The following is a 23202-nucleotide window of genomic DNA, read 5'->3' on the forward strand; positions in this document are numbered from 1 at the left end:
TGATTTTATTCTCAAACATTTGATTTGAATTTGTTTTGTCTTGGGCCACACTCCCTGGATCTTATGATCAGGGTCACTCCTGGCAGAGCTTGGAGGACCGTATGTGGATGCAGAGTATCAAACCCAGGTCAGCCTCCTGCAAGCCAAGTGCTTATTTGCTGTCCTATCTCTCTGGCCCTCAAACATTTGGTTTATGCATACTTATATATAATGTACACATATATAAATATATGTATGTATGCATATATACATATGTGTGTATATATATACATATATAAATATATGTATATATATACACACACACACAGACACACACACAAAGGTTTGTTATTTTGTTTTGGGGCCAATGCTCACCATTACTCCTGGCTCTGCACTCAGGAATTTCTCCTGGCATTCCTTTGGGAACCATGTGGTATGCTCGGGATACACATGGGTTTCGTGCAAATGTACTCTCTTTGGAATATACTATCCAATGTACTGTTTCTTCACACCCTCAAACATTTTATTTCTATTTCATATACACCTGCAGTCGCATAAAATTTCTTAGGCAAAAAATGGCACAAGTAGAAAAAGTTTAAGAAACTCTGGTCTAAACCAAAATGTTGGTTTAGGAACATTTTTGCCTCCACAGCTTTGATTAATAGCAAAAACAAATAAAAATAAAACAAAATAAGAACCTAAGTTACAGTCCTCTGCTTCCTTTTCACGTCTATCACAGATGTATCTAATTAGGAGACCCCTAATTAATTTATCTCCCGGATCCAAGCTGCAAAGTAATTTAGGAATTGTCACACTTCCCCAGCTCTGTAATAGAAAAGGTGCTCTAGATGTCTACCACAGGACCTAACCTCATTCCCTCTAAGAAATTAGTTGGGAACTGCTCAATATAGGGGTTAAGACGCTTGCCTTGCATACAGCTGACCCAATTCAATCACTGCTCCACTTACAGTTCCCCAAGCACCTCCAGGAGTGATACCTGAGCACAGAGCCAGGAATAAGCCTTGAGCATGAGTGAGCCCCTCTACCTCACACACACTAAAAAGATTCTGGTATATTTGATGTAATACTGTTATTTTTAATGATATTCTGAGTCAAAGATTGACTGTTTTTGTTTGGAGGTCACACCTGGCTGTGTTCAGGGCTTACTCCTGGCCCTGTGCTCAGAGATGCTCAGGGGAAGATAGGGAGTGCCAGTAATTGAACCTGGGTCAGCATGTACAAGGCAAATGCCCTACCCACTGTATGTAACTCCGGCCCCTATAATTGACTCTTAATCTACTAAGAATTGACTCAATCTATTAAGACTAAGAATCATGCTGCATTAAGAGTTAAATGTTTAAGCAACATTTGGTAAACTATTCACATTCCTTCCCTATTTAAAATTCTTTCCAGGCCTCTTATTTTAAGAACAATGTCCTGAATTATGAGTACCTTTTACTGCCTTTTCTTTAATTTTGGTCTCCTGCATTATCCTCCGAGGGGCTCTCAGTTCAAGCATTAGGTGTGCTCTGAAACACGATGTAGTAGAAGAATTACGGGAGGGAAGGAAGCCTGAGGTTCCCAACCTAATTCCCAGTCATTGCCCTTCATTTTCATCAGGGCTAAATTCCCTAGATAGCTTTTTAAATAAATTTCATTATTTTGCAGGCTGAAAAATCCCAAGAAGTTGAAGTGAGAAGGACAAAGTAACCTCAGGCTTTTTTAAAACAGTGGTTACTATATGTAATATAGGTATTAAACAGAATAAACATATTGCTGTTGTAATCTCCTACATTCATTTTGGGTTTTGTTTTGTTCTGGGGGCCACACTCAGCAATACTGGTGTTGGGGGGAAATGCAGTGCCAGAGATGGAACCTGGGGCTCCCACACACATTCATTCCACTGAGCTATCTCTCTGATGACTCTGAGAAATTCTGAGAATAAGAATTTTCTAGGCATCTTAAATAGGTGTTATTCTGATGTTACTTTTTTCTAATTTATAAAATGGAGTTTTTGGTGGGGAGGGGAGCTATAATGAGCAACAGATATTCATCCTATCTCAAATGCTACTACTGCAAAAAAGGAAGAGTATCAGAAAGTAAGACTTTGAGTCTGGAGCAATAGCACAGCAGGTAAGGCGTTTGTCTTGCACATGACCAACCTGGGTTCGATTCCCAGCATCCCATATGGTCCTCCGAGCACTGCCAGGAGTAATTTCTGAGTGCATGAGCCAGGAATAACTCCTGAGCATCGTCAGGTGTGATCCAAAAAGAAAAAAAAAAACAGAAAGTAAGACTTCCCCCCACCCCCCACCCCCCTACCCGGACTGACTAACATTGCTACTTCATGCCATTATTTGTAGTATATCTAATTCATTTCTTTGTAACTTCCTTTTTATAGTGGCAACTTATCCTCAAGGGACACTTTTAGTTTACTTAATGTTTTTGAGTGCTAAGATTAGACTTGCTGATATTGTGGAACAATTAAATTAATGTTTGGATTTGGGGCTTTGATACGGTCATTTAGATGGTGAATGTCAAGGCTCAAATCTCATCTTAGTTACTTTATTTTGCAAACCTAAGGTTACTTTATTTATTTTTTAATTAATTTATTCTTTTATTGAATCACCATGTGGAAAGTTACAAAGCTTTCAGTTTTAAGTCTCAGTCATACAATGCTCGAACACCCATCACTTCACCAGTGCACATATTCCACCACCAAGAATCATGTATACCTCCCCCTCTCCCCCACCCCCCAGCCCCCACCCCGCCTGTGTAACTGATAAATTTCACTTTACTTTCACTTTACTTTGATTACATTCAATATTTCAACAAAAAACTCACTATTATTGTTTGGAGTTTCTCCCCTCTAAAGTCAAACCTGCTGAAAAGGAAGCATTTTGATAATTTGTTTTCCATTGCTGAGCATGAAGAGATATGAGATTGAGTGGTAGCACTAGCAGCCGCACAGTTTTGGATTTCTGTATTTTAGTATTTAAGTAACTAAGTCCAGAGAAATATCTGCCAGAAATTGCATCATTGTACCTCTCAGCTACTTTATATTCCACATATGAGTGCAGTCTTTCTATGTCTGTCTCTTTCTTTCTGACTCATTTTACTCAGCATGATACTTTCCATGTTGATCCACTTATATGCAAATTTCATGACTTCATGTTTTCTGACAGCTACATAGTATTCCATTGTGTAGATGTACCAGAGTTTCTTTAACCAGTCATCTGTTTTTGGGCACTTTGGTTTTTTCCAGATTGTGGCTATTGTAAACAGTGCTGCAATGAACATAGAAATGCAGATGTCATTGCTACTATACCTTTTTGCCTCTCCGGGATATATTCCCAGGAGTGGTATTGCTGGGTCAAATGGAAGCTCAATTTCTAATTTTTTGAGAATTGTCCATATTGTTTTCCAAAAGGGCTGGACCAGTTGGCATTCCCACCAGCAATGAAAGAGAGTCCCTTTCTCCCCACATCCATGCCAACACCGGTTGCTTTTGTTTTTTGGGATATGGGCCAGTCTCTGTGGTGTGAGGTGGTATCTCATTGTTGTTTTGATCTGCATCTCCCTGATGATTAGTAATGTTGAACATTTTCTCATGTGCCTCTCAGCCATTCGGATTTCTTCTTTGGGAAAGTTTCTGTTCATTTCATCACCCCATTTTTTGATCGGGTTGGCAGTTTTCTTCTTGTGGAGTTCATCTAAGGTTACTTTATTTTTTATAGTTGAATTCTTTTGATGTTTGTTCAGATTAATAATTTTTCCTTTGCTCATGACTTAGAAAGCAAATTTTTGCCCCGCTTTGATTTTTATTCATCTTTCATGCTTTTTAGCAAATTATTGCTTGGGTCTCTGAGTGTGTGTGTGTGTGTGTATGTGTGTGTGTGTGTGTGTGTGTGTGTTGTTTATTGTTCTGGGTTTGGTTTGGGGGCCATACCCAGTGGTGCTCAAGGGCTTAGGCTTGGGTACACTCCTGACTCTGGGCTTGGGCTTGGGTGTTACTCCTGGCAGCTTCGGGGGACCATCTGGGATGCTCTGAGGTACCAGGGATGGAACTGGGATTGGCTGTGGAAGGTAAGCATCCTACCTGCTGTACGTTGTCTGCCTTAGTGAATTATTAAATGTGATACCTTATTGGCACTGTGCTCAGACTAAGCTTTCTGCTGTCTGCACTTAGTCCAATAAAAGCAGTTGATTCTCACATAGGTCTTGTATATTATAAGAATGTTTTAAAAGATGTTTTTAAAATCTGGCTTGAGAGAAGTTCTTCAATATATTTTGAGATTGCTACATATTTCCAAAGAGTATATAGAGAATTTGTAGATTCTTTGTGATTTGTGTTTTTGATTCAAGTAATGGATAGAAATTCTGAATGTGTACATGACCGTAATTGCTATTTGATTCAGTTTATTTGTTCAGGGCCACGCTCAGAGGTGCTCAGGGGCTACTCCTAGTCCAGTGTATGGAGTAGGTCCTGGTGGTGCCCAGGGCCCACATCATGCCAGGGACTAATTCTGAACTTGTGCATGTAGAAGCAGGCTCTAGTGCCTTGAGCCATTCCCTGAACTGAGTACTTGCTATTTTAATACTAAGGCTTGTTTTCTGGAAAAATCATATATAATGATCTACTTCTTAATAGTAGATGACATTAGAACCATAGCAAAATTCATACTTTGTTAACACCAGTAATGGAATATTTACTAGCAGAGATAATTCAATCATTCCCTATTGATATAAAAGATAAACTAATTTGAACCAGCACTAGTTTATTACCAGATATTTAAGTATACATTTACTTAATCTGAGTAATAAAAATTATTTGGGGGGAGTAACAAGTCCTTGTTCAGTTTAATCTTTTAGTTTTTGTTGCTGAGGCTGAGGGCTTGGGGCCACACCCGGATGTGCACATAGGCTACTCCTAGCTTTGTGTTCGGCGATTGTTTCTGGCCTGCTGAGGGGACCATGTGGTGCCAGGGATCGACCAGGGTCTGCCGCAAGGGACCCACTTGTTTCTGGCTTGCTGAGGGGACCATGTGGGACCAGGGTCTGCCGCAAGCATGGGTCATGTTTCTTCCATTTTGTCTTCCCATATCCTTAGGGCTCCAACACTGATTTTGCCCTTTTATTGGGTTGGGACTCACCTAGCTCGCTGCTTGGCCATTATTTCCAGCGTGGTGTCAGTGGTACTTGGGGACCTGTCTGTAGTGAGCAAACAAGCCAGGCTCCTGCAAGTAAAGTGCTCTTCATCCTCAGTATTTTCCTTGTTGTTTTTTCAGGAGTAAGAGTTTGGGCCCTACGTAATGATGCTTTGGGGGTGTTCAGGGGATCATTGCAGAGCCAGGAGTCAAAGCAGCTATGGCAAGGCAAATGCCTTACCCTGTACTGTCTCTCTCTGGCCCTTTGTGTTTTTCGTTTATTTGTTTTTAGAAAACCATTCAAAAAGGTTGAATGTCTCTCATATAATTTTCAGTAGTTACATCAGTTACATTACAAGCTTTATTGTTGTTGTAGATTTGGCACAGAGGAATAGCACGGGGGCTTAAAAATGCCAGCCAGGCAAGCATATGGTCACAAGTTCAGATCCTTGTATTCCACATGCACTGCGCACAATCTTGGCAGCTCTGCTGTCTGAGCCTCGCCACCATTCTGTCTGCAGTCTCCAACACTGCTGCAGACAGCTTCTGGCTGCCCCACAGCCCCTTGTGGTAAGCACCAGAACTTAGATGTGTGACTTCAGGAAAGCACGCATGCAGCCCCACAACAAAAGGAACAGAGACCCCTGTGAACATCACTGCTGAGTATGTGAAGGCTGCAGCTCATAGTATGGGCGCTGCCCTCTAGCCCTGGCCAGCACTAGCTGGCAGGCAGGAGCCTGGGGATGGGGAGACACACTCGTGAAGAGTGTGGTGCTGGCATATTTACACATGAAACCCTACCACTAAGGGTGCTAAAATTTAAAAGCACCCTGAGAAAAAATATATCAATTAATAAAAGTAGACTACTAATAGTCAAAAGATTATACCAAACCAGCCTTTGGTATGAACTTTTTCTCGAATATAATAGGCTGAGTAAAGGAAATGAGGCCCTTAGAGGCGTCCATTAATTAGGAAATACAGGAAGAGATTCCGCTTATTTGGGCTATTTCAGATCAGAAACCCTAACTTAATTTTTGTTTTCCTGTTGTATCAGCTGATCCCCAAGTTCCCAGCCTCAAACCATGCCGTCAAGATTTAGGAGAAAAGGATCAGAGTTCAGGCTGGACACAGAGGGAGACTCACGCGAGCCTCCCAACCATCAGAGAGAATACTGCTTCTCTCTGTTGAGACATGGGATTCCCACTTTTGCAGATCAAAGCGCCCACTTGTTTTCATTTGAAATAATATATTTGGGAATCTCTTTTATTTCTGAATCACTGTTGTCTTTTATTTAAGTGACAGAATCTGGCAGCTTATATGTAGTGTTGAGATTTTGCTGATTAATCTGCAACCATTAATCTCATCTCTTTAACCTTATTAAAATGGAGTATTTAACTTATCCTATCTTTCTTTCTCTTTTCTTTTTCCCCAGCTGATAAAAGGATTCTGAGGGAAAGGTGTTGTTGTTGTTTTTTTAATTTGTATGTTTTTTGTTTTGTTTGTTTTGAGGGAAAGTCCTTTTAACTCCAAATTCTGTCTCTCCCCCTTTTTATCATTTGGGATGAAAAAAAAGAAGAAGAATACTACAGGTAGGGTGCTTGCTGACCAATCCAAGTTTAATCCCCAGCACCCCATAGGGTTCCCCGAGCCTCACCAGGAATGAGCCAGAGCCAGGAGTAAGGCCTACGGAGTGATAGTAGAATAGGTAGGGCACTTGCCTTGAATGCAAGTCACCTGGGCTCAATCCCTGGCACCCTATATGGTCCCCCAGTCTCTATCAGGACTGATCCTTTAGCACAGAGCCAGGAGTAAGTCCTGAGCATCACCAGGTGTGGCCTTTAAAAAAAAAGAAAGAAAGAAGGTTGGATGTGTTCTAATAATACCCAAATCTCATCTTAAGTGTTCATTATATGCTCTTCTTACACCCAGCATTTTGCCAAAGTGTTTGACTGGCTCTGATTTTTTCCCTCTTGTTATTTCCAGTTGAAAATGATAGTTTTAGTTCCTTGTTTCTGCTCTGCACCCTTTGAGTGCTCTGTACATGCTGGCTGATTAACCAGGTATCGATGATCAGAACCAAGGAGAGCTCAGCTGCTAATTCCTCTCAGTCAAGCCACTTCACTGTTCTTTCAGTCAATTGAGTATATAAGCTGCTGCACCTGTCACTTCTCTTATTTTGACGGATATATTTGGTTTTCATTTTGTTTTGGACTTAGATTTTATTGTAGTAAAGGACATCTGTGCTATCATATAGAAAAAATTCAACTTATTCTTTGGAAACTTTTGTTTATAACATTTTATGTATGTGTAATTGGATAGGGTCCATTTCAGTTGAAAATATTAGAAGCCTGCGCACAGGAAAATAAATGAATAGATGTCTTACCTGCTGCTGGTTTAAAGATTTTTTTTTAAAGAATAAACACAAATGTTATCATTTGAAAGCATTTTAGAAAAACCACATACACACACAAAACATCTCAGTCTCTGATTCTTTTGCAGTTACCGAGTAATATTGAGTGGCACTGGCACTGTAGAATTTATGTTCAGGTTTTTTCAGAGAGCTGCTCCTGATTGGAAAATGCTTAGTAATGGTGAAGGCACGCCCTCCAGTTCAGTGGCCATTTTGTAGTGTAGTTCTTCTGGAGAAACAAGTGGGAACCATCAAAGGCAGAAATGTACAGATCAAAAGGCTGTGGTCAAGAGGCAGTACATTTTTCATCTAGATCAATTGGAGAAGTTAGAACTATGCTGTCTGTGAGTAGTTTAATTAGCTGGACTGATTTTTATGACCCTTTTAGCTTATTTCATCTTTTGAATGCTGAGATTGGATTTTGCTTTGCTGATATTGAGGAATAATTAATGCTTGGATTTGAGGCGTTTGGCATGGTAATTTAGAACATAGCTATGTTGAAATGTGTAAATGCCAAGAAGCATTTCCTGTTTTATCTTAAATGTGCAAGGCACTGTTCTGTGACATAATTCATGGTTTAAAGACTGGAGGAACAAGTAGTTATTTTAAATTATAATTTCTGATGGTACTAAATGAAAGGTAAGTGAAGTCTAAAGAAGTAATATGTTAACAATAATAGTAATAGGATAATTCATAAGGTTTGACTGTTTGTGACTGAGTTTTTACATGCCAGAAGCTTCTTTATTTAAAAGAGAAAAACCAGCACTTTGTGATTTGGTAATGACTTTCTTCCTAATCAGCTCGTTTCCTGGTGTTTTGCAGTTAACCTGGAAAGAAATAAGCAAATCATAGCAAATGACAACAGGCAGATCACCTTTTCCAAAATTTTTTAAAAGTTCTCTTTGACATATATTTGATCTATAGCTTTAAACATGTGTTCAAAGATAAAAGATTTTTTTAAAAGCAGTTTTAAAGCTAATAGCCTGTTATTTTCCTATTTCCAGTCAAATATTCTCTATCAGATCCCTTTGGTTACATATTTTTTATCCCTAATGATTCTGTTTAAATTTTTTTTCCTTTTTTTTTTTTTTTTGGCTTTTGGCCCACATCTATTGGTGCTCAGTGTCGCTCCTGGTGGTATTCAAGAGACCATGTGGTGCTGGGGAGAAACCCTGGGCCTCCTGCATACACAGCATGCACTTCAGCCCACTCAACTGTCCCTCCGACCAGGTGCAAGTTTTTGTTTAATTAATTTTTTCTCTGGGGCCACACCCAGTGTTGCTCAGGGTTTACTTCTAGCTCTGCACTCAGGGATCACTCCTGAAGATGCTAGGGGACCGTATGGGGTGCCAGGGATAGAATTCAGGTCAGCCAAATGCAAGGCAAATGTCTTGCCTCTGTATTATGTCTCCAACCCTATCTGGTACAATTTTTTTTTTTTAAAGAGAAGTTACCTATAAATAATTTAATGAGTTCTCTTAACAAGGGAATGGTCTTCTGGGTCCTTCGGGCCAGGATAATCACAGGTTTACAGATATGTGCTGGCTTCATTAACAATGTTTCTTCATTAAACAGTTTCTTTCAGTCTTCTGTGTCAGAGCTTCCTGCCTTCAAATTTCTATTAGGGGCTAACTGTATTTACTATTGTTTTTGTGTGTGTTTGATATAGACTTGCAGAGATTAAATCACAACCGACAATAGGTCGCATTTTACTGAACCTAAGTGCATGACTTTGATACAGGGCTGACATTTTAAATAAAGGAACTTTGTAATAGTTGAGAAGTTCATTCGTTTTGAGAGAGATAAGTACCAAGATCATTCTATTCATTTACTAAACTAAAAATTCAGTCCCTTTTTTTAAAAAAAGCAGGTGTTAGATTGGCCACATGTTTCCAGACAAATAACACATGAATATATTCTGATTATAAAAATGTCAAATGCTCAAGTGAAAGCATCAGTCCTCCCTTAATCTTTCCCAGTTCCCCTTTCCTTTCCAGGAGTAACTGCTGTAATCACTTTTCTTCCAGATCATTTTCAGTACAATTAGATCTATATATAAATATATGTAAATATGTGTCATACATAAAGAAACTGTATATTTGACTTTTTGAAGTGTTTTTTGGTTGTTTTTTTTTTAGCAAAGTCAAATAGTTTTATTTAAAGAAATTTACTTAAGAGAAATGTGAGGAGAGAGACAGAGATAGAGATGGAGACAGAAAGAATATGAATAACAAACAAGGCTTCTCTGGAGAGGGAAAAAGCTGAGAATACATATCTCAGGTTGAGATGTGGAGGAGGCAGATATCCAGGGTGGAGAATGCACACTTCACAAAAGAATCTTGAAATGATTAGAGGGGTCATTACAGTATATAAACCTATTTTTATTATATCCGTAGATTAGATGCCAAGTGAAAGTGCTAGGTAAATGGATATATGCATGTGCACATTTCCTCATACTCGTTAACACTAAGTATAATCAACAGCTTCCTACTAGTTGTCCACTACCAGAGAAAAATATGCTACAATTTGAACTTCTTTTTTTTTTTTCTTTTTGGGTCACACCCATCAATGCACAGGGGTTATTCCTGGCTCATGCACTCAGGAATTACTCCCAGCAGTGCTCAGGGGACCATATGGGATGCTGGGAATTGAACCTGGGTCAGTTATATGCAAGGCAAACACCCTACCCACTGTGCTTTCACTCCAACTCCAACAGTTTGAACTTCTTGAAACTAAGGGTAACCTGTTTTCATTTGTATTTATCCATTTGTATATATATTTTAAGTACCTCTTTATAGTCTTTTTTTTTAAGTCTTTTTCTCATTTATATGGGCTCATTGTATCATTTGTTGATCATATTTTCTTTCTAGTACTGTAAGTTGTTTTGTTTTTTGGTGTTTTTTTTTGTTTTTTTAGTTTTAGGGCTTTTGAATTCAGGTATGCGGGACCTGTGGCTGAGATCTCCAAGCCTGCTTAGGTTGGGACTGGGCCTCCTCCACTGAGGTCCCAGTTTTCCAGTATCTTGGCAGTCCCCACACCCCCAGCGACATGTGATCTCATCAATGGCCCAGATCCAGAGACTATAAAATAAAGCTCCCGGAAGAGAGTGATGCAGTACTGATGTACCTAAAGCCCACTGATGTACCTAAAGTAGCACACGTGTGTTTGGTTTTAACATACTTGCTTGTATTCTTGTATATACGGGCTTAAATGGCCCCAGAATGAAATACAACAACCTTCACACACTTCCCTCTTATTGTGGTGGGAAGATGCTCGCTGGTTGGGTGAGTGTTTGAATATTATCTGTAATGAACTACTATGAACTACTTTATGAAAATAAAATGTATAAAACTCATAAAAAAATAAAGTTTGTGGGCTCTTGGGTGCTGGAGAGAAAGAGAGTGCAGAAGGTATTATCCCTATAGCTTTTGGCAACTGGGAGCATGGTTTGAATCCCTGGCACATGTATGGTACCCTGAGCATCGGGGATCACTCCTGAGTACAGAGCCAGGAATACCCTGGAGTACCTCTGGTTGTGGCCCAAACACCCCCCCAAAAAATGTTTGGGGTTAAGCCTGGTGATACTCAGGAGTACTCCGGGCTTGGTGCTCAGAGGGTCACTCCTGTCTGTGCTCTAGGGGACTCTGTGGTGTCAGGGACAGAACTCAGGCCTTCTGCATGTAAAGCATATGCTCAGCCAATTGAGCTTCTCTTTAGCCTGAAAAAAAAAAATAGATTTGTGGAAAGAGGGCGCCCACCGCCCCTGCACAGTGGAACAGGGAACCTCCCAGTTGGTGCTCAGAAGCCCCACTTTCTCCCAAAAGAATATTTGGCCAACCAGGCTGATGGCAGGAGCATACAGTGCCAGGGACCACCCTGGTGAAGTCTAGGGCCTGAGAATGCAATGCCGGGGGCGGGGGGGGTGTAGGGGGTAGGGACACCAGTGGAGCAGAAGTGGCTGGAGGCATCTTCAGATCAACCTTGTGCAAGCTTAAGAGACCAAGTGGAACTGGGGATCAAACTCAGGATGGAAACAAGGATTTAAAAAAATCTAACACACTGCTTTATTTTTTACTTAACTGCTTTTTGTTTTGTTTTTGTTTTGTTTTGTTTTTTGAGGGGGAGAGTTGGACCACTGGGTGTCAGCAGTGATCAGGTGATCGAACCTAGTCAGCTGCAGGCAAGGCAAGTGTACCCACTGTACTGTTGCCCGGCCACTGTGCTATTTGATAAAAATAATAAAGTAATTTGTAATTTGTGAGACTAGAGTGCTGTATTCTCCCCCGCCTATTTTGAGTGACCAATTTTAGAGACAGAGAGAGGAAGAAGAGAAAGAAAAAAGGAAGGAGGGGGAGGAAACAGAACAAAAGGAAAGGAGGTTGGAAAAAAGGAATCTTAGATTTGAAATTAAGTGCCCTTCATATCTGAGTGGATTTTCATACAATGAAGCCTTTTTGGGGAGGGGAGAGTTGACCTCTTTTACTGAAGTATCATAACTTACAATACTATTATTTTACTTTTCATGCATACAATATTCCAATACTATATCACCAGAGTGCCCACTTCCCTTTAAAAAAAAAGAAAAAAGAATAGAATGCTATTGATTTTATAACTGCAGAATTCTTTGCAGCGGTTTCTAGGCTTGTATAATCTGAGGCACAATACAAATAAATTATTGCCCAGCTGAAAAAAATAATTGGAAGTAAATGTATGTATTGTCAGAATTATAATAACCTATTTTTGATTTCTAATCTGTTAAGTAATTTTAAAGTGTAAGTCCACTTGGTGATTTAAAATCTAAATTATGCGAATTCTATTTTAGCTCATTAATGTATTCTGTAAGATACAACTTTGTTATAACAAGTAAGGATTCATAGGCTAGGGACCCAGACCAGCTACCTTCTATTCAACTAGACGACCTTTGATAAATTATTTAACCTCTATGCATCTCAGTTTTCCTTCTAAAATGATAGTTATGACATGATGGCGATACCTCCTTAGAAGTTTGTTGTTGTTTATAGTAAATGGGTTCATTATATCGTTTAACGAAATGCTTAGCTCATTAACAACACAGGGAATGTCAACTATTTTCACTATTTCTCTTAATTTCCAGCTTTGGCTCTATCATTTTTTTTAATACACCTCTCTCTTAGGACTTTCTTCCATGTTTATTCCTTCCTCTCTACGCCTAGAACCTGAAAATTTACAGCTCTATCAGTGAAAGTTTTAGGCCCTTCAGAAGAAAGAAACTAGCAGTGAAACCATTCTTATTACCCATCCTCTCCGTTTCTGCATGGCTCTTACTTTTTAAATGCAAACAGGTGATGGTACTGGTGTGTCTACAGAATGCACCTTGAATCAAGGAGGAGAAAAAAGCAATGCTTTAAAGAAGTGGCTCAACTTGATTCCCCTCTGGTGGAATCTGATATATTTATGATGGGGGCATGGAAGTACAGGTACTGTAGGGCTTGGTGACCATTTTCCTGAAACTCCTGTTCAGCAAAAATTTGGGGGTTATCTATTTTTGTTTACTTTTCTTGCAAAAATATGTTTGAGGCATCAGAATAATCTTAGTACAACCAGACTTGGCTAGCTTTCATTTAGCAAAATTCTTTCTGATGCTGTGATGTGTTTTCTCTCAGCTAAAATTTACAGGAATAGTGAACCACAAAGATTTCCTGAGGAAAAGCTCCCACATGCTGTGTTAGAGGTTTCTCATATTTCTTTTGGCAGCAGTCACATTCTCCAGTACTACAAAATTATAGTTTTGAGTCTAGTGCTAATAATTTTTCTTGAAGAAGAAAACAAAAGCAGATAACTGAAACATATGTGGCTCTCTTTTGCTTGAACCAAGGGAAAAAGTTTTAACAGAAATTACCTATCACCACTTACTCAGCCTTATCCTCACATCAAAAAAGGTCCTTTCTAGGGGCTGGAGAGATAGCACAGTGGGTAGGGCGTTTGCCTTGCACGCGGCCGACCCGGGTTCAAATCCCAGCATCCCATATGGTCCCCTGAGCACGGCCAGGGGTAATTCCTGAGTGCAGAGCCAGGAGTAATCCCTGTGCATCGCCAGGTGTGACCCAAAAAGCCAAAAAAAAAAAAAAAAAAAAAAAAGGTCCTTTCTAGAGGTTACAATCAATCAACCTATAGTAATACTTATTATGTGAACGGAAATATTATTTTATTTGTTTATAAGTCTTATGGCCTCAAACCTACAGATAGAGTCAGAACAGAGTCTTACAGATAAGTTGGAGTATTATCTTGCTAGAAAATAAAAACTGAAAATAAATTCTTTTAGGGCCAGAGAGACAGTACAAGGGATGAGACATTTGCCTTTCATGGACTGAACTGAAATCCTGGTTCAGTTCCTGGCACCTTATATGGTCCTCTGAGCACCACCAGGAATGACTGAGCATAGAGCTAGGAGTAAACCCTGAGCACTGCCAGAGATGGTTTCTCTAAGCCTTAGTTATTTTATAGTCAATGATCATGTTTTAATACTAAAACATTATTTACTGCTTTTTATTTACCCTTTTCTGGTGGGGAGGCAGACCCAGAGTTGCTCGTGGCTTACTCCTGGTTCTGTGCTCAGAGGTCACTTCTGGAAGGGCTTGGACCTATATGTGGAGCTGGGGTTTGAACTGGGTTGGCTGTGTTCAAGGCAAGCACCCTACCTGCTGTACTGTTGATCTGCTCCGACCCCTTATATGCCTTTTACATTCATTGTCTTGTATATGTGCAAAGCATGAGAAGCTCATCAATATGATGTGTTCCATATTAAAAGAACAGTTTCAAAACTGTTGCCAGTTATCCAGTTTTATTATGGCTATACTTGGATAATACTATTACAAAAAAGAATATTGGACCAGAGAGATAGTATATATAGAGATAGTATGTAGATAGTATGGATAGATAGGTTATGGTGCTTGCTTTATGAAGCAGACACATGTTTGATCACTGCTGCCACATGTGGTTCCCTAAACATAGCCGGGTGTAGCCCAAAGACAAAAGGGAGGGTGGGAAATAGGGAGGAAAGAAAGGAAAGATTTTTTTCCAACTATGGGCTTTTTAAAAGCCCAGTATTCATCTGCTTTAATCTAGTAGCAATAATTTTCCAGATTGAATTCAAAAGCAACTCCAAGAATCTAGCTATCTTTTATTGAGCGAAATAATAAAGAGATATACAAAAATATAAAGTAATACTCTCTGCTCAATAATTTTTATTTTATTTATCAAAAATTTTAATAAATGTGTTATAATCTAAATTCATATTTTGTGATATCATATTTTATGTCAGTTTATATTTTATAATGCCATATTTTATAAGAGCAAGCACCTTACCCACTATACTATCACTCCAGCTGCCTCCAAATACTTTTTAATTTTAAGTAGTAATTTTACTCTAAAGCCTTTATGTTCATCTCTGGTAATGTTTCTCTGTGTATTGGTTTTGGAGCCACACCCAGCAGTGCTTAGGACTTGCTCCTGGCTCCATGCTCTGGAATCCCACCTGGCAGGCACTGGGGACTATATGGGATGCTGGGGATCAAACTTGGGTTGGCTGCATGGAAGGCAAGCACCAACCCACTGTACTATTGCTCCATCCTCATAATTGGTAACTATAAAATTTTTCTTTTGGCTTGGAAGTGATCAAAATATAAAAATAAAAGTAATGCAATAAGATAAATGCTATAGTTTACACTATCACAAAAATAATGAATAGAGTTTTATTGTTTATGCCTTTTGGGTTTATATGTGTTAGAAGGTGATATGATTTGTACTAACAACCCAGAATTTAAAAAGTACAAATATGAAGCACAATAATGATTGAAATTATGCTATATTGGGCCTGAGGAATCTTCATTCCTAGTCTCCAAAGGTTGTCTGCTCTGAAATGTCAAATTCTTAATTAATAACGTGCAAAAAATGTACAGTGATAGCTTTGGCAAGTCATGCTTTTCCAGAACTATGAAAGAGTACTTTTTAGGATGAAAGTGATGAATTCTGTAACTAAAGATGGGGTAGCAACCAGAACTACCAAGGCATCATTCACAGTTTGATAGCATAAATGGATATATCATTGTAAAACCAGCCCAAGAGTTCATGAGGAAAAACTTGTTTGGAGATAGAGCAGGTTAAGCTACTGGTAAAACTGTTTGATATTATCAGTAATATGCAAAGTAAATGATTAATACACCTGTTTTTGTGAAATTTAAAAATGACAAGTATTCCAGGTTATATTGACACAAATAGTATGTAAATTCTGAGTTTAAGTACAGACACTATATACAGAAAAGAAAGTGTCCTTTGTTTCTCTTCTGCCTAATCATGTCAGAAAATGTATGTGACAGTCATTCTGTTATTTTCTGTGCTGTGACAAACTGGGAAATGAAGGGACATCTGGGTCATTGCTGACACAGCATCAGCTAAGGGTGCCTTGAGGAAAGGTAATTAGCATTTGAATAGGAAGATGTTCGCTGCTCCACTGGCCTGGAGCTCAAGTCTCTTCCCAGAGAAATTAGCATTTAGGATCTGGAGAACTGGGATTCGCAAAGGAATAGATTTTCCCTTTTGGGCTAGATTTTCCCTTTTGCCTATTTTATACGGCCAGGGTGCAAAGAGTGCACTTTAATGGTTATTAATATTGGGGAAAACATTAAGAAAATCTTATTTTCTGAATCATTAAACAGACATGAAATTCAAATTTTATTGTCCATAAAGTTTTATTGGAATAGCCACACTTGTGGATTGTGCATGATCTTTGGCTGCTTTCACACAACAGAGGTGATTTGTCGTGACAGAGACCATATGGCCTGCAGTGCCTAAAATGTTTACTATCTGATCTTTCACAGAAAAAGTCCAGCGACCATAGAGGTGAAGTAATTCACTTTGATCAGCAGTATTTATTGTTTTTCCCCAGGGGAGTTCGCTTGAAAAAATGATCCCACTGCCTTTAAAGCACGTTTGGATTTTTTTTTAAGTATGTAAACTTCAGAAAGTCTGCTCAAATGAAATAACATTTTTGTTCTTTTGCCTCATTGGGGGGCAGGGCAGGGTGGGGTTCATAGTTTTATTTGAAAATACAGATTGCATAGTTTCAGGGCAGTACGTAAGACACGTTATGAGTGATATAAAGCTGAGCCATTTGTGCCACTAAACATTTAAAACCTAAGGGATAAAAAGCATTCCTTCATATATATATACATATATATGCAATATATGCATATATATGCAATATATGCATATATATACATATTGCATATTTTCCTCAACAAGATTGCTTAAAGGGGAGATATTTGACTCATTTTTCTGTTCTTTCAAATTGATACCTAGCATCTTGTTATCAGTCCAACAGATTCTCACTCTTTCCCATTTTTCCAAATTTAAGGCATATATTCCCCCAAGTCTATCTAACTTCTTCCTATTTCCACAGCACCAATATAATCCTGAAATTATTAATTTATTGTAAACTTCTGTAGAGCTTCTCGCTATTTTAGGTAGTGTAGTAGGGTCCTAAGTAAATGATTCTTCATCTATGAGGTGGTAATAACAATAGTGATGAGAAAGATGAGAGTGATACCTTTTAGAGTTTGTAGGAGGGGCTGGAGCGATAGCACAGCGGATAGGGCGTTTGCCTTGCACGCAGCCGACCCAGGTTCTAATCCCAGCATCCCATATGGTCCCCTGAGCACCGCCAGGGGTAATTCCTGAGTGCAAAACCAGGAGTAACCCCTGTGCATCGCCGGGTGTGACCCAAAAAAACAAAAAAAAAGAAAAATAGAGTTTGTAGGAACCCTAACTGAAAAACTCAGCAAAATGATGAGTTAAGTTTTGCTCTATTGTAGTGTGTTAGCGGCTGTTGTTTGTTGTTGTCTTGGTGTTTGTTGTTCTTGTATCTCTTAACATATACATATTTTGTTAACTCAAAGTTTATTTATATGTATTTATTTTAGGGTTTTGGACCATGCCCAATGGTGGGGATCTTCTGGCTCTGTGCATAGGGATCACTCCTGGTGGTGGTTGGGACTCAAACCAGAGTCAGCTACATGCAAGACATGCCTTAAGCCCTTAACTATTCTCTAGCCCTCAAAGTTTTTATTTATTTATTTATTTTATTTTATTTTATTTTATTTTATTTATTTTCTTGAATGACCCAAGTTACAAGTTACACAGTTACAAAGTTATTCATGATTGGATTTCAGTCATACAGTGTTTCAACACCTTTCCCTTCACCAGTGTACATTTCCCACCACAAATGTCTCCAGTTTCCCTTCCACTGCTCTCCTCACTCCCTCCCTCCCTCCCCTCCCCCGCCCCATCTGTCTGTATGACAGACACTGTTCTCTTTTCTTTGGGGCATTGTGGTTTCATACAGGTACTGAAAGGTTATTATATGCATTTCTCCTTTCAGCATTTTACCTCCTTTCAGCCCTTCTCATCCCGAGTGATATTTCCAACTGTCATTGTGATAGTGGTTCCTTCTCTGTCTTAACTGCCTCCCCCTCCCCACCCCGCCCCCTCCACACACCATTTGTGGCAAGCTTCCAACCATGGACCAGTCCTCCTGGCCTTGTTTCTACTGTCCTTGGGTATTAGTCCCATACTGTGTTTTTTTTATATCCCTCAAATGACTACAATTATTCTATGTCTGTCCCTCTCCTTCCGACTCGTTTCACTCAGCATGATATTCTCCATGTCTGTCCATGCATGAACAAATTTCATGGCTTCATTTTTTTTTTGGCCACTGTGTAGTATTCCATTGTGTAGGTGTACCATTGTTTCTCAAAGTTTATTTTTCAAACATGTACAAACTTTGTGCTTTAGAGAAGACTGAAAGCTCAAATTAAAATTAGCTAGTTAGCCAGAAAATAGATTCTCAATGAATTTTCATCTAATAATGATCTTTCTGGTGGGGTTAAGGTGATTGTTTTGGTCTGTTCCGAAATGTGTGCTCTTTCCACATAGCTTATATACATTTCAATTATAAAGTGAGTGCTTCCTATGTGCCAGGGACTGTTCTAAGTGCTTTATATGTTTTTAGTTCTGGGCAACCTGAGTTTGATTCCCAGCATCCCATATGGCCCCCCGAGCACCACTAGGAGTAATTCCTGAGTGCAAAGCCAGGAGTAACCCCTGTGCATCGCCAAAAAGAAAAACAACAACAACAACAACAAAAAGTCCTGTGTTACTGTTATTCTTAGTTTTATATCAGACACCTGAAGCACAGAAGACTAATAAATTTCTATATGCTATTCAGTTACTAAGAAAGAAGAGGAGCTGGGATTTGAACCTACAATCTGGTTCCAGTTTGTGCTCTTAACCATCTGTCAATGCATTTTTTAGTCATACTTTCTCTCGTGTGTCCTGTGTTTTGTATATGGAATATAGTTTATCTTGAGTAACATTTTTTGAATTTTAAAGTTTTTTTTTGTTTTGTTTAGAAACAAAATAATTTTATTTAGGAAGTATGTGACATGAGATAGAAAGAAGGAAGAGAAGAGAGAGAGAGAGAGAGAGAGAGAGAGAGAGAGAGAGAGAGCCCTATAAGTGAAGAAGTAACACAATTCCAAATCAATATGTGCAGGCAATTCCAGAATGGAGTTTTAAAGTTTTGGGGAGGGGTGAGGGGGAGTTGACCTGTCTATGCTCAGGACTTACTCCTGGCTTCATGTTCAGGGATCACTCCTGTGAGTTCTCAGGGGACCATAAATGGTGCCAGGTATTAACCCAGATCGGCCACATGCAAGACAAAGGTCTTACCTGCTATACCATCTCTTCACCCCTTAAAGTTCTTAACTATATTGGGCGTACAGTAGATAATACACATTTTTTTAATGTATCCTTGAATGTGATGATGTTATAAAATGATGACTGCTGGAAGAACAGTACAGGACATAGGGTGGTTGCCTTGCATGTTACTGATGGCTATCCCGGTTTAAAGCAACACACATGCGCCCCTGGTCATTGTCAGGTGTGGCCCAAACCAGACACTTCCAAATTATAATGAAAGCACTACAATCACTTCTAATTTCCTGCCTTCAAGTAATAGTTATTTTCAACTGTATGTTTTCTAAGGATCTATCTATAGCAGGATTGACTATTTTGAAGCAAACTATTCTAATACTACAAAAATTTGGACAAAAAATTGCTTGAAAAATCTATTTATATTCCTAAATTCATTTTTGTTTATTGGTACTTACTCAAAAAATCCATGTGTTTTAGTTAGGATTTTTCCTTTTTTGGGTTTCTCTGTAGAACTCTGTTGATTTTTTTTTTAAATGCTAAATGGAATTTATAGCAGATGATTGAATTCTTTATAGAAGAAGATTTAAGGAATTTGGATTTCCTGGCTACAGTAGTGAAGTTTGGTATTGAATTTGACTTTTGAGATAGAAATTATTTTAAAATTTGCTTTCCTTTTATGTCTTTCAGAATTCTCCACTTTATCAATACTTGCAGGATCTGGGACACACAGATTTTGAAATATGCTCATCTCTGTCACCAGTACCAGAAAAATGCACAGCCACAGAGGAACAACAAAAGTCTCCTACAATAACTCAGCCAAAAGTAAGAAAAAATGCTCATTTTCTATGGCTTAGTCTTTGTTCTTTATTACCTATTTAAACTCATTTTTCTTATAATTCTTACAAGCAGTAGACAAACTTTTTTTAAAAAAGCCTTTTAAGCAACCCCACATACTGGTGAGACTATCTTTTTCTTCAGTAGTACAGAACTCATTGTTTAGGTTAAACACAAAATAGTATTGTTTTTTGACTATTTCATGATAATTTATATAAGGTTAGGAAATAATGTGATGAAAATCAATATATATGTATATATACACATATATAAATTCATTTAAATATTGAAAATTTCTGAAGGGATCTAGAAAAATATATGAAAAAGCTTTAACAGAAGTTGAACTATTAGGATACTTCAGTTATTGGAACTGAAAATTTTTTCTTTTAATATCTGTTTAAAAGACAGCAGAGGTGGGGAGATAGTACAGTAGATAGGGCACTAGCTGTGCACGAATCCGACCCAGATTTGATCCCCAGCACACCATAGGCCATATGTTCCCCAAAAGCTCTACTAGGAGTGATCCCTGAGTAGAGTCAGGAGTAAGCTGTGAGCCCTGCCAAACAAAACAAAACAGCACCAGCAAAAAGACACCACAAATTGTAAAACAGAAAATTGATATGAGCAGTTTTAGAGATTCATGATGATATGGATATATTTGCTCAATTTCTGATTTCTTTATATCTATATTATTAATTTCGTACAGTAAATATTTCATACCTGCTGGTACAGTATTTATAGCTGAGGTACTAAAGTTATACCTAAAAAATGCATTTTCCAGATTCATTTATATTTTATAAAAGATATAAAATGCATATGGGGCTGGAGTGATAGCACGGCAGGTAGGGCGTTCGCTTTGCACATGGCTGACCTGGGTTTGATTCCTCTGCCCCTCTCGGAGAGCCTGGTAAGCTACTGAGAGTATCTTGCCTGCATGGCAGAGCCTGGCAAGCTACCTATGGTATATTCGATATGCCAAAAACAGTAACAACAAGTCTCACTATTTGCATCATTACTGGTGTCCACTCAGCCAAATTGATGAGCAACAGGATGACAGTGACAGTGACATAAAATGCATTTTTCTATAAATTCTACAGATTGCATTCACCATATTCATTTATCTTCTATTAGCCATAGTGACTAAAATAAGAAACTATTCTAATACAGAAGGAATTCTAAAAGAATTCAAAAGAGAAAAAAAAGAAAAAGAAACATAAGAAACAAAAAAGGGAAAAGAAATAAAAAAGAATACAAATTTTACAAGGAAAAAAAAGCAGCTATGTTACCTCATTCCTTGAGTATTCTGGTTTATCTATTTAAATATTTTTTTGCTTTTTGGTTTACACCCGGCAATGCTCAGGGGTTACTCCTGGCTCTGCACTCAGGAATTATTCCTGGTGGTGCTGAGGGGACCGTATGGGATGCTGGAGATAAATAAAACCTGGGTCAGCCACATGCAAGGCAAGCACCCTCCCAACTGTACTATAGTTCTGGTCCAAGTACTCAGGTTTAATCAGTATTTCATTACTAGATTCAGTTACTTTGGGGAAGAGGCATTTGAAGTTTTCACATAGACATTTACTCTGGTGAAAGGATGAGTCTCTTTCTCTTGTCACATTGTAGAAAACCCAAAAAATGTGAGGCAACCAAGCAAGGTCCATTTGCATTAGCAAAGTAAACTTTTATGAGGGGCCCGGAGGTCATTCCCTGCTATGCTCCTGACACAGGGTTCACTCTTTGCAATACATGACCTGGAAGTGCAGGCGCCTGACAGTGCTCTGATCTGTGATGTTCAGGCATAGCGATGCTGGGAACACCAGATAAATGTTGCTCAACTATCACTTAAAAGGTGGGAATCAGGGAAGTTAAAATCCATTATCTACCAGCCAGGTTTGTCCTCTGTATTTAAATGCTTTCATCTTCCTGTCCTTCTCAAATATGAGTATTCCTGGAAAACCTGGGTTTTGAAAGATTTATCTAATGGCTCACTTACAGATTAAGTGATCTATCTAATGGCTCACTTACAGATTAATACTTGGATTTGAAATTACTAGGATCTTAGGACAAAGAACACAGGGATCGATCATTTTCACTTTTGATGGCTAATTTTAATTATAAAAATGTTATGACTGTTGGGGCTAGAGCAATAGCACAGCGGGTAGGGCGTTTGCCTTGCACGCGGCCAACCCGGATTCAATTCTCAGCATCCCATATGGTCCCCTGAGCACCACCAGGAGTAACCCCTGTGCATCGTCAGATGTGACCCAAAAAGCAAAAAAAAAAAAAATTATGACTGTTTTATAAATAAGTAAAAGATTAAATTTGGGCCTCCTCAAAAAATGCCTAGCTAGAGAATTTTATTTATAAAATTGGCATTTTATAAAAGTTCATTTAGTCCTTACATAAATGCATTTCAGATAAATAATTTCTGTCTTTCCAAAATGAAGTTTTTCTAAAATTGAGGCAGCTCAATTTTAGAAAGATGTCTTGGAGTTTTTTAAGTTTCTTCTTGGGAAATAAATTGCTTCCAATTTCTGGCCAAGTTGTGAAGTACAAACTATTTTATTTTGGGTCCAGGGACCCCCTCCTGGCCAATTCTCTGCCAACTGGCAAATAGTTTAATGCAAGGGCCTGAGGATGTGGGGCTGCTTGGACCCTAAGGGACCTTTGATTATCCCATTGCTGCTTAGGGGCCTCCAGAACTACACCTGGTGACACTTGGGAGGCTATGTTGCCCTGGGGATTGTCCCAGGGTCGGTAGATGTCAGTCATATTCTTTAATCCCTTTACTATCTCTCTGACCCAAAGTACCAGTTATTTTCTTTGAAAAATAATATTTTATGAGTTCATGATGTCACTTGTACTAATTACTTTTTTTAACTTTTATTTTACTGGGGGGTCTCCCAAGCAGTGTCCAGGGGCCTCACTGAGTCCCCGTGCCTCGCCGGCAGTTCTCAGTCAGCAAGGCTGGTGGCTTGGCACAGGGGCCCATGATGAGATGCTGCTCGGGATCCCCAAGGCATCCCCGCAGTGCTCGGGATACCCAGGCCATCCTCACAGTGCTCAGGATACCCAGGCCGTCCC

General features: G+C 38.9%; 1 protein-coding gene across 3 annotated transcripts in view; it reads left to right on the forward strand.

The window, feature by feature from the left end:
• VEZT (vezatin, adherens junctions transmembrane protein) overlaps positions 1-23202 on the forward strand; it is a 67363-nt gene that overhangs the window by 5907 nt on the left and 38254 nt on the right. For all 3 annotated transcript variants that reach the window (XM_055118189.1, XM_055118190.1, XM_055118191.1), the window contains exon 2: positions 19972-20106. In XM_055118189.1, coding sequence (XP_054974164.1) covers positions 19972-20106 — 135 coding nt within the window. The remainder of the gene's footprint in view (positions 1-19971; positions 20107-23202) is intronic.

Source organism: Sorex araneus, chromosome 10 (assembly GCF_027595985.1).
Source record: "Sorex araneus isolate mSorAra2 chromosome 10, mSorAra2.pri, whole genome shotgun sequence".
NCBI classification, from domain to species: Eukaryota; Metazoa; Chordata; class Mammalia; order Eulipotyphla; family Soricidae; genus Sorex; species Sorex araneus.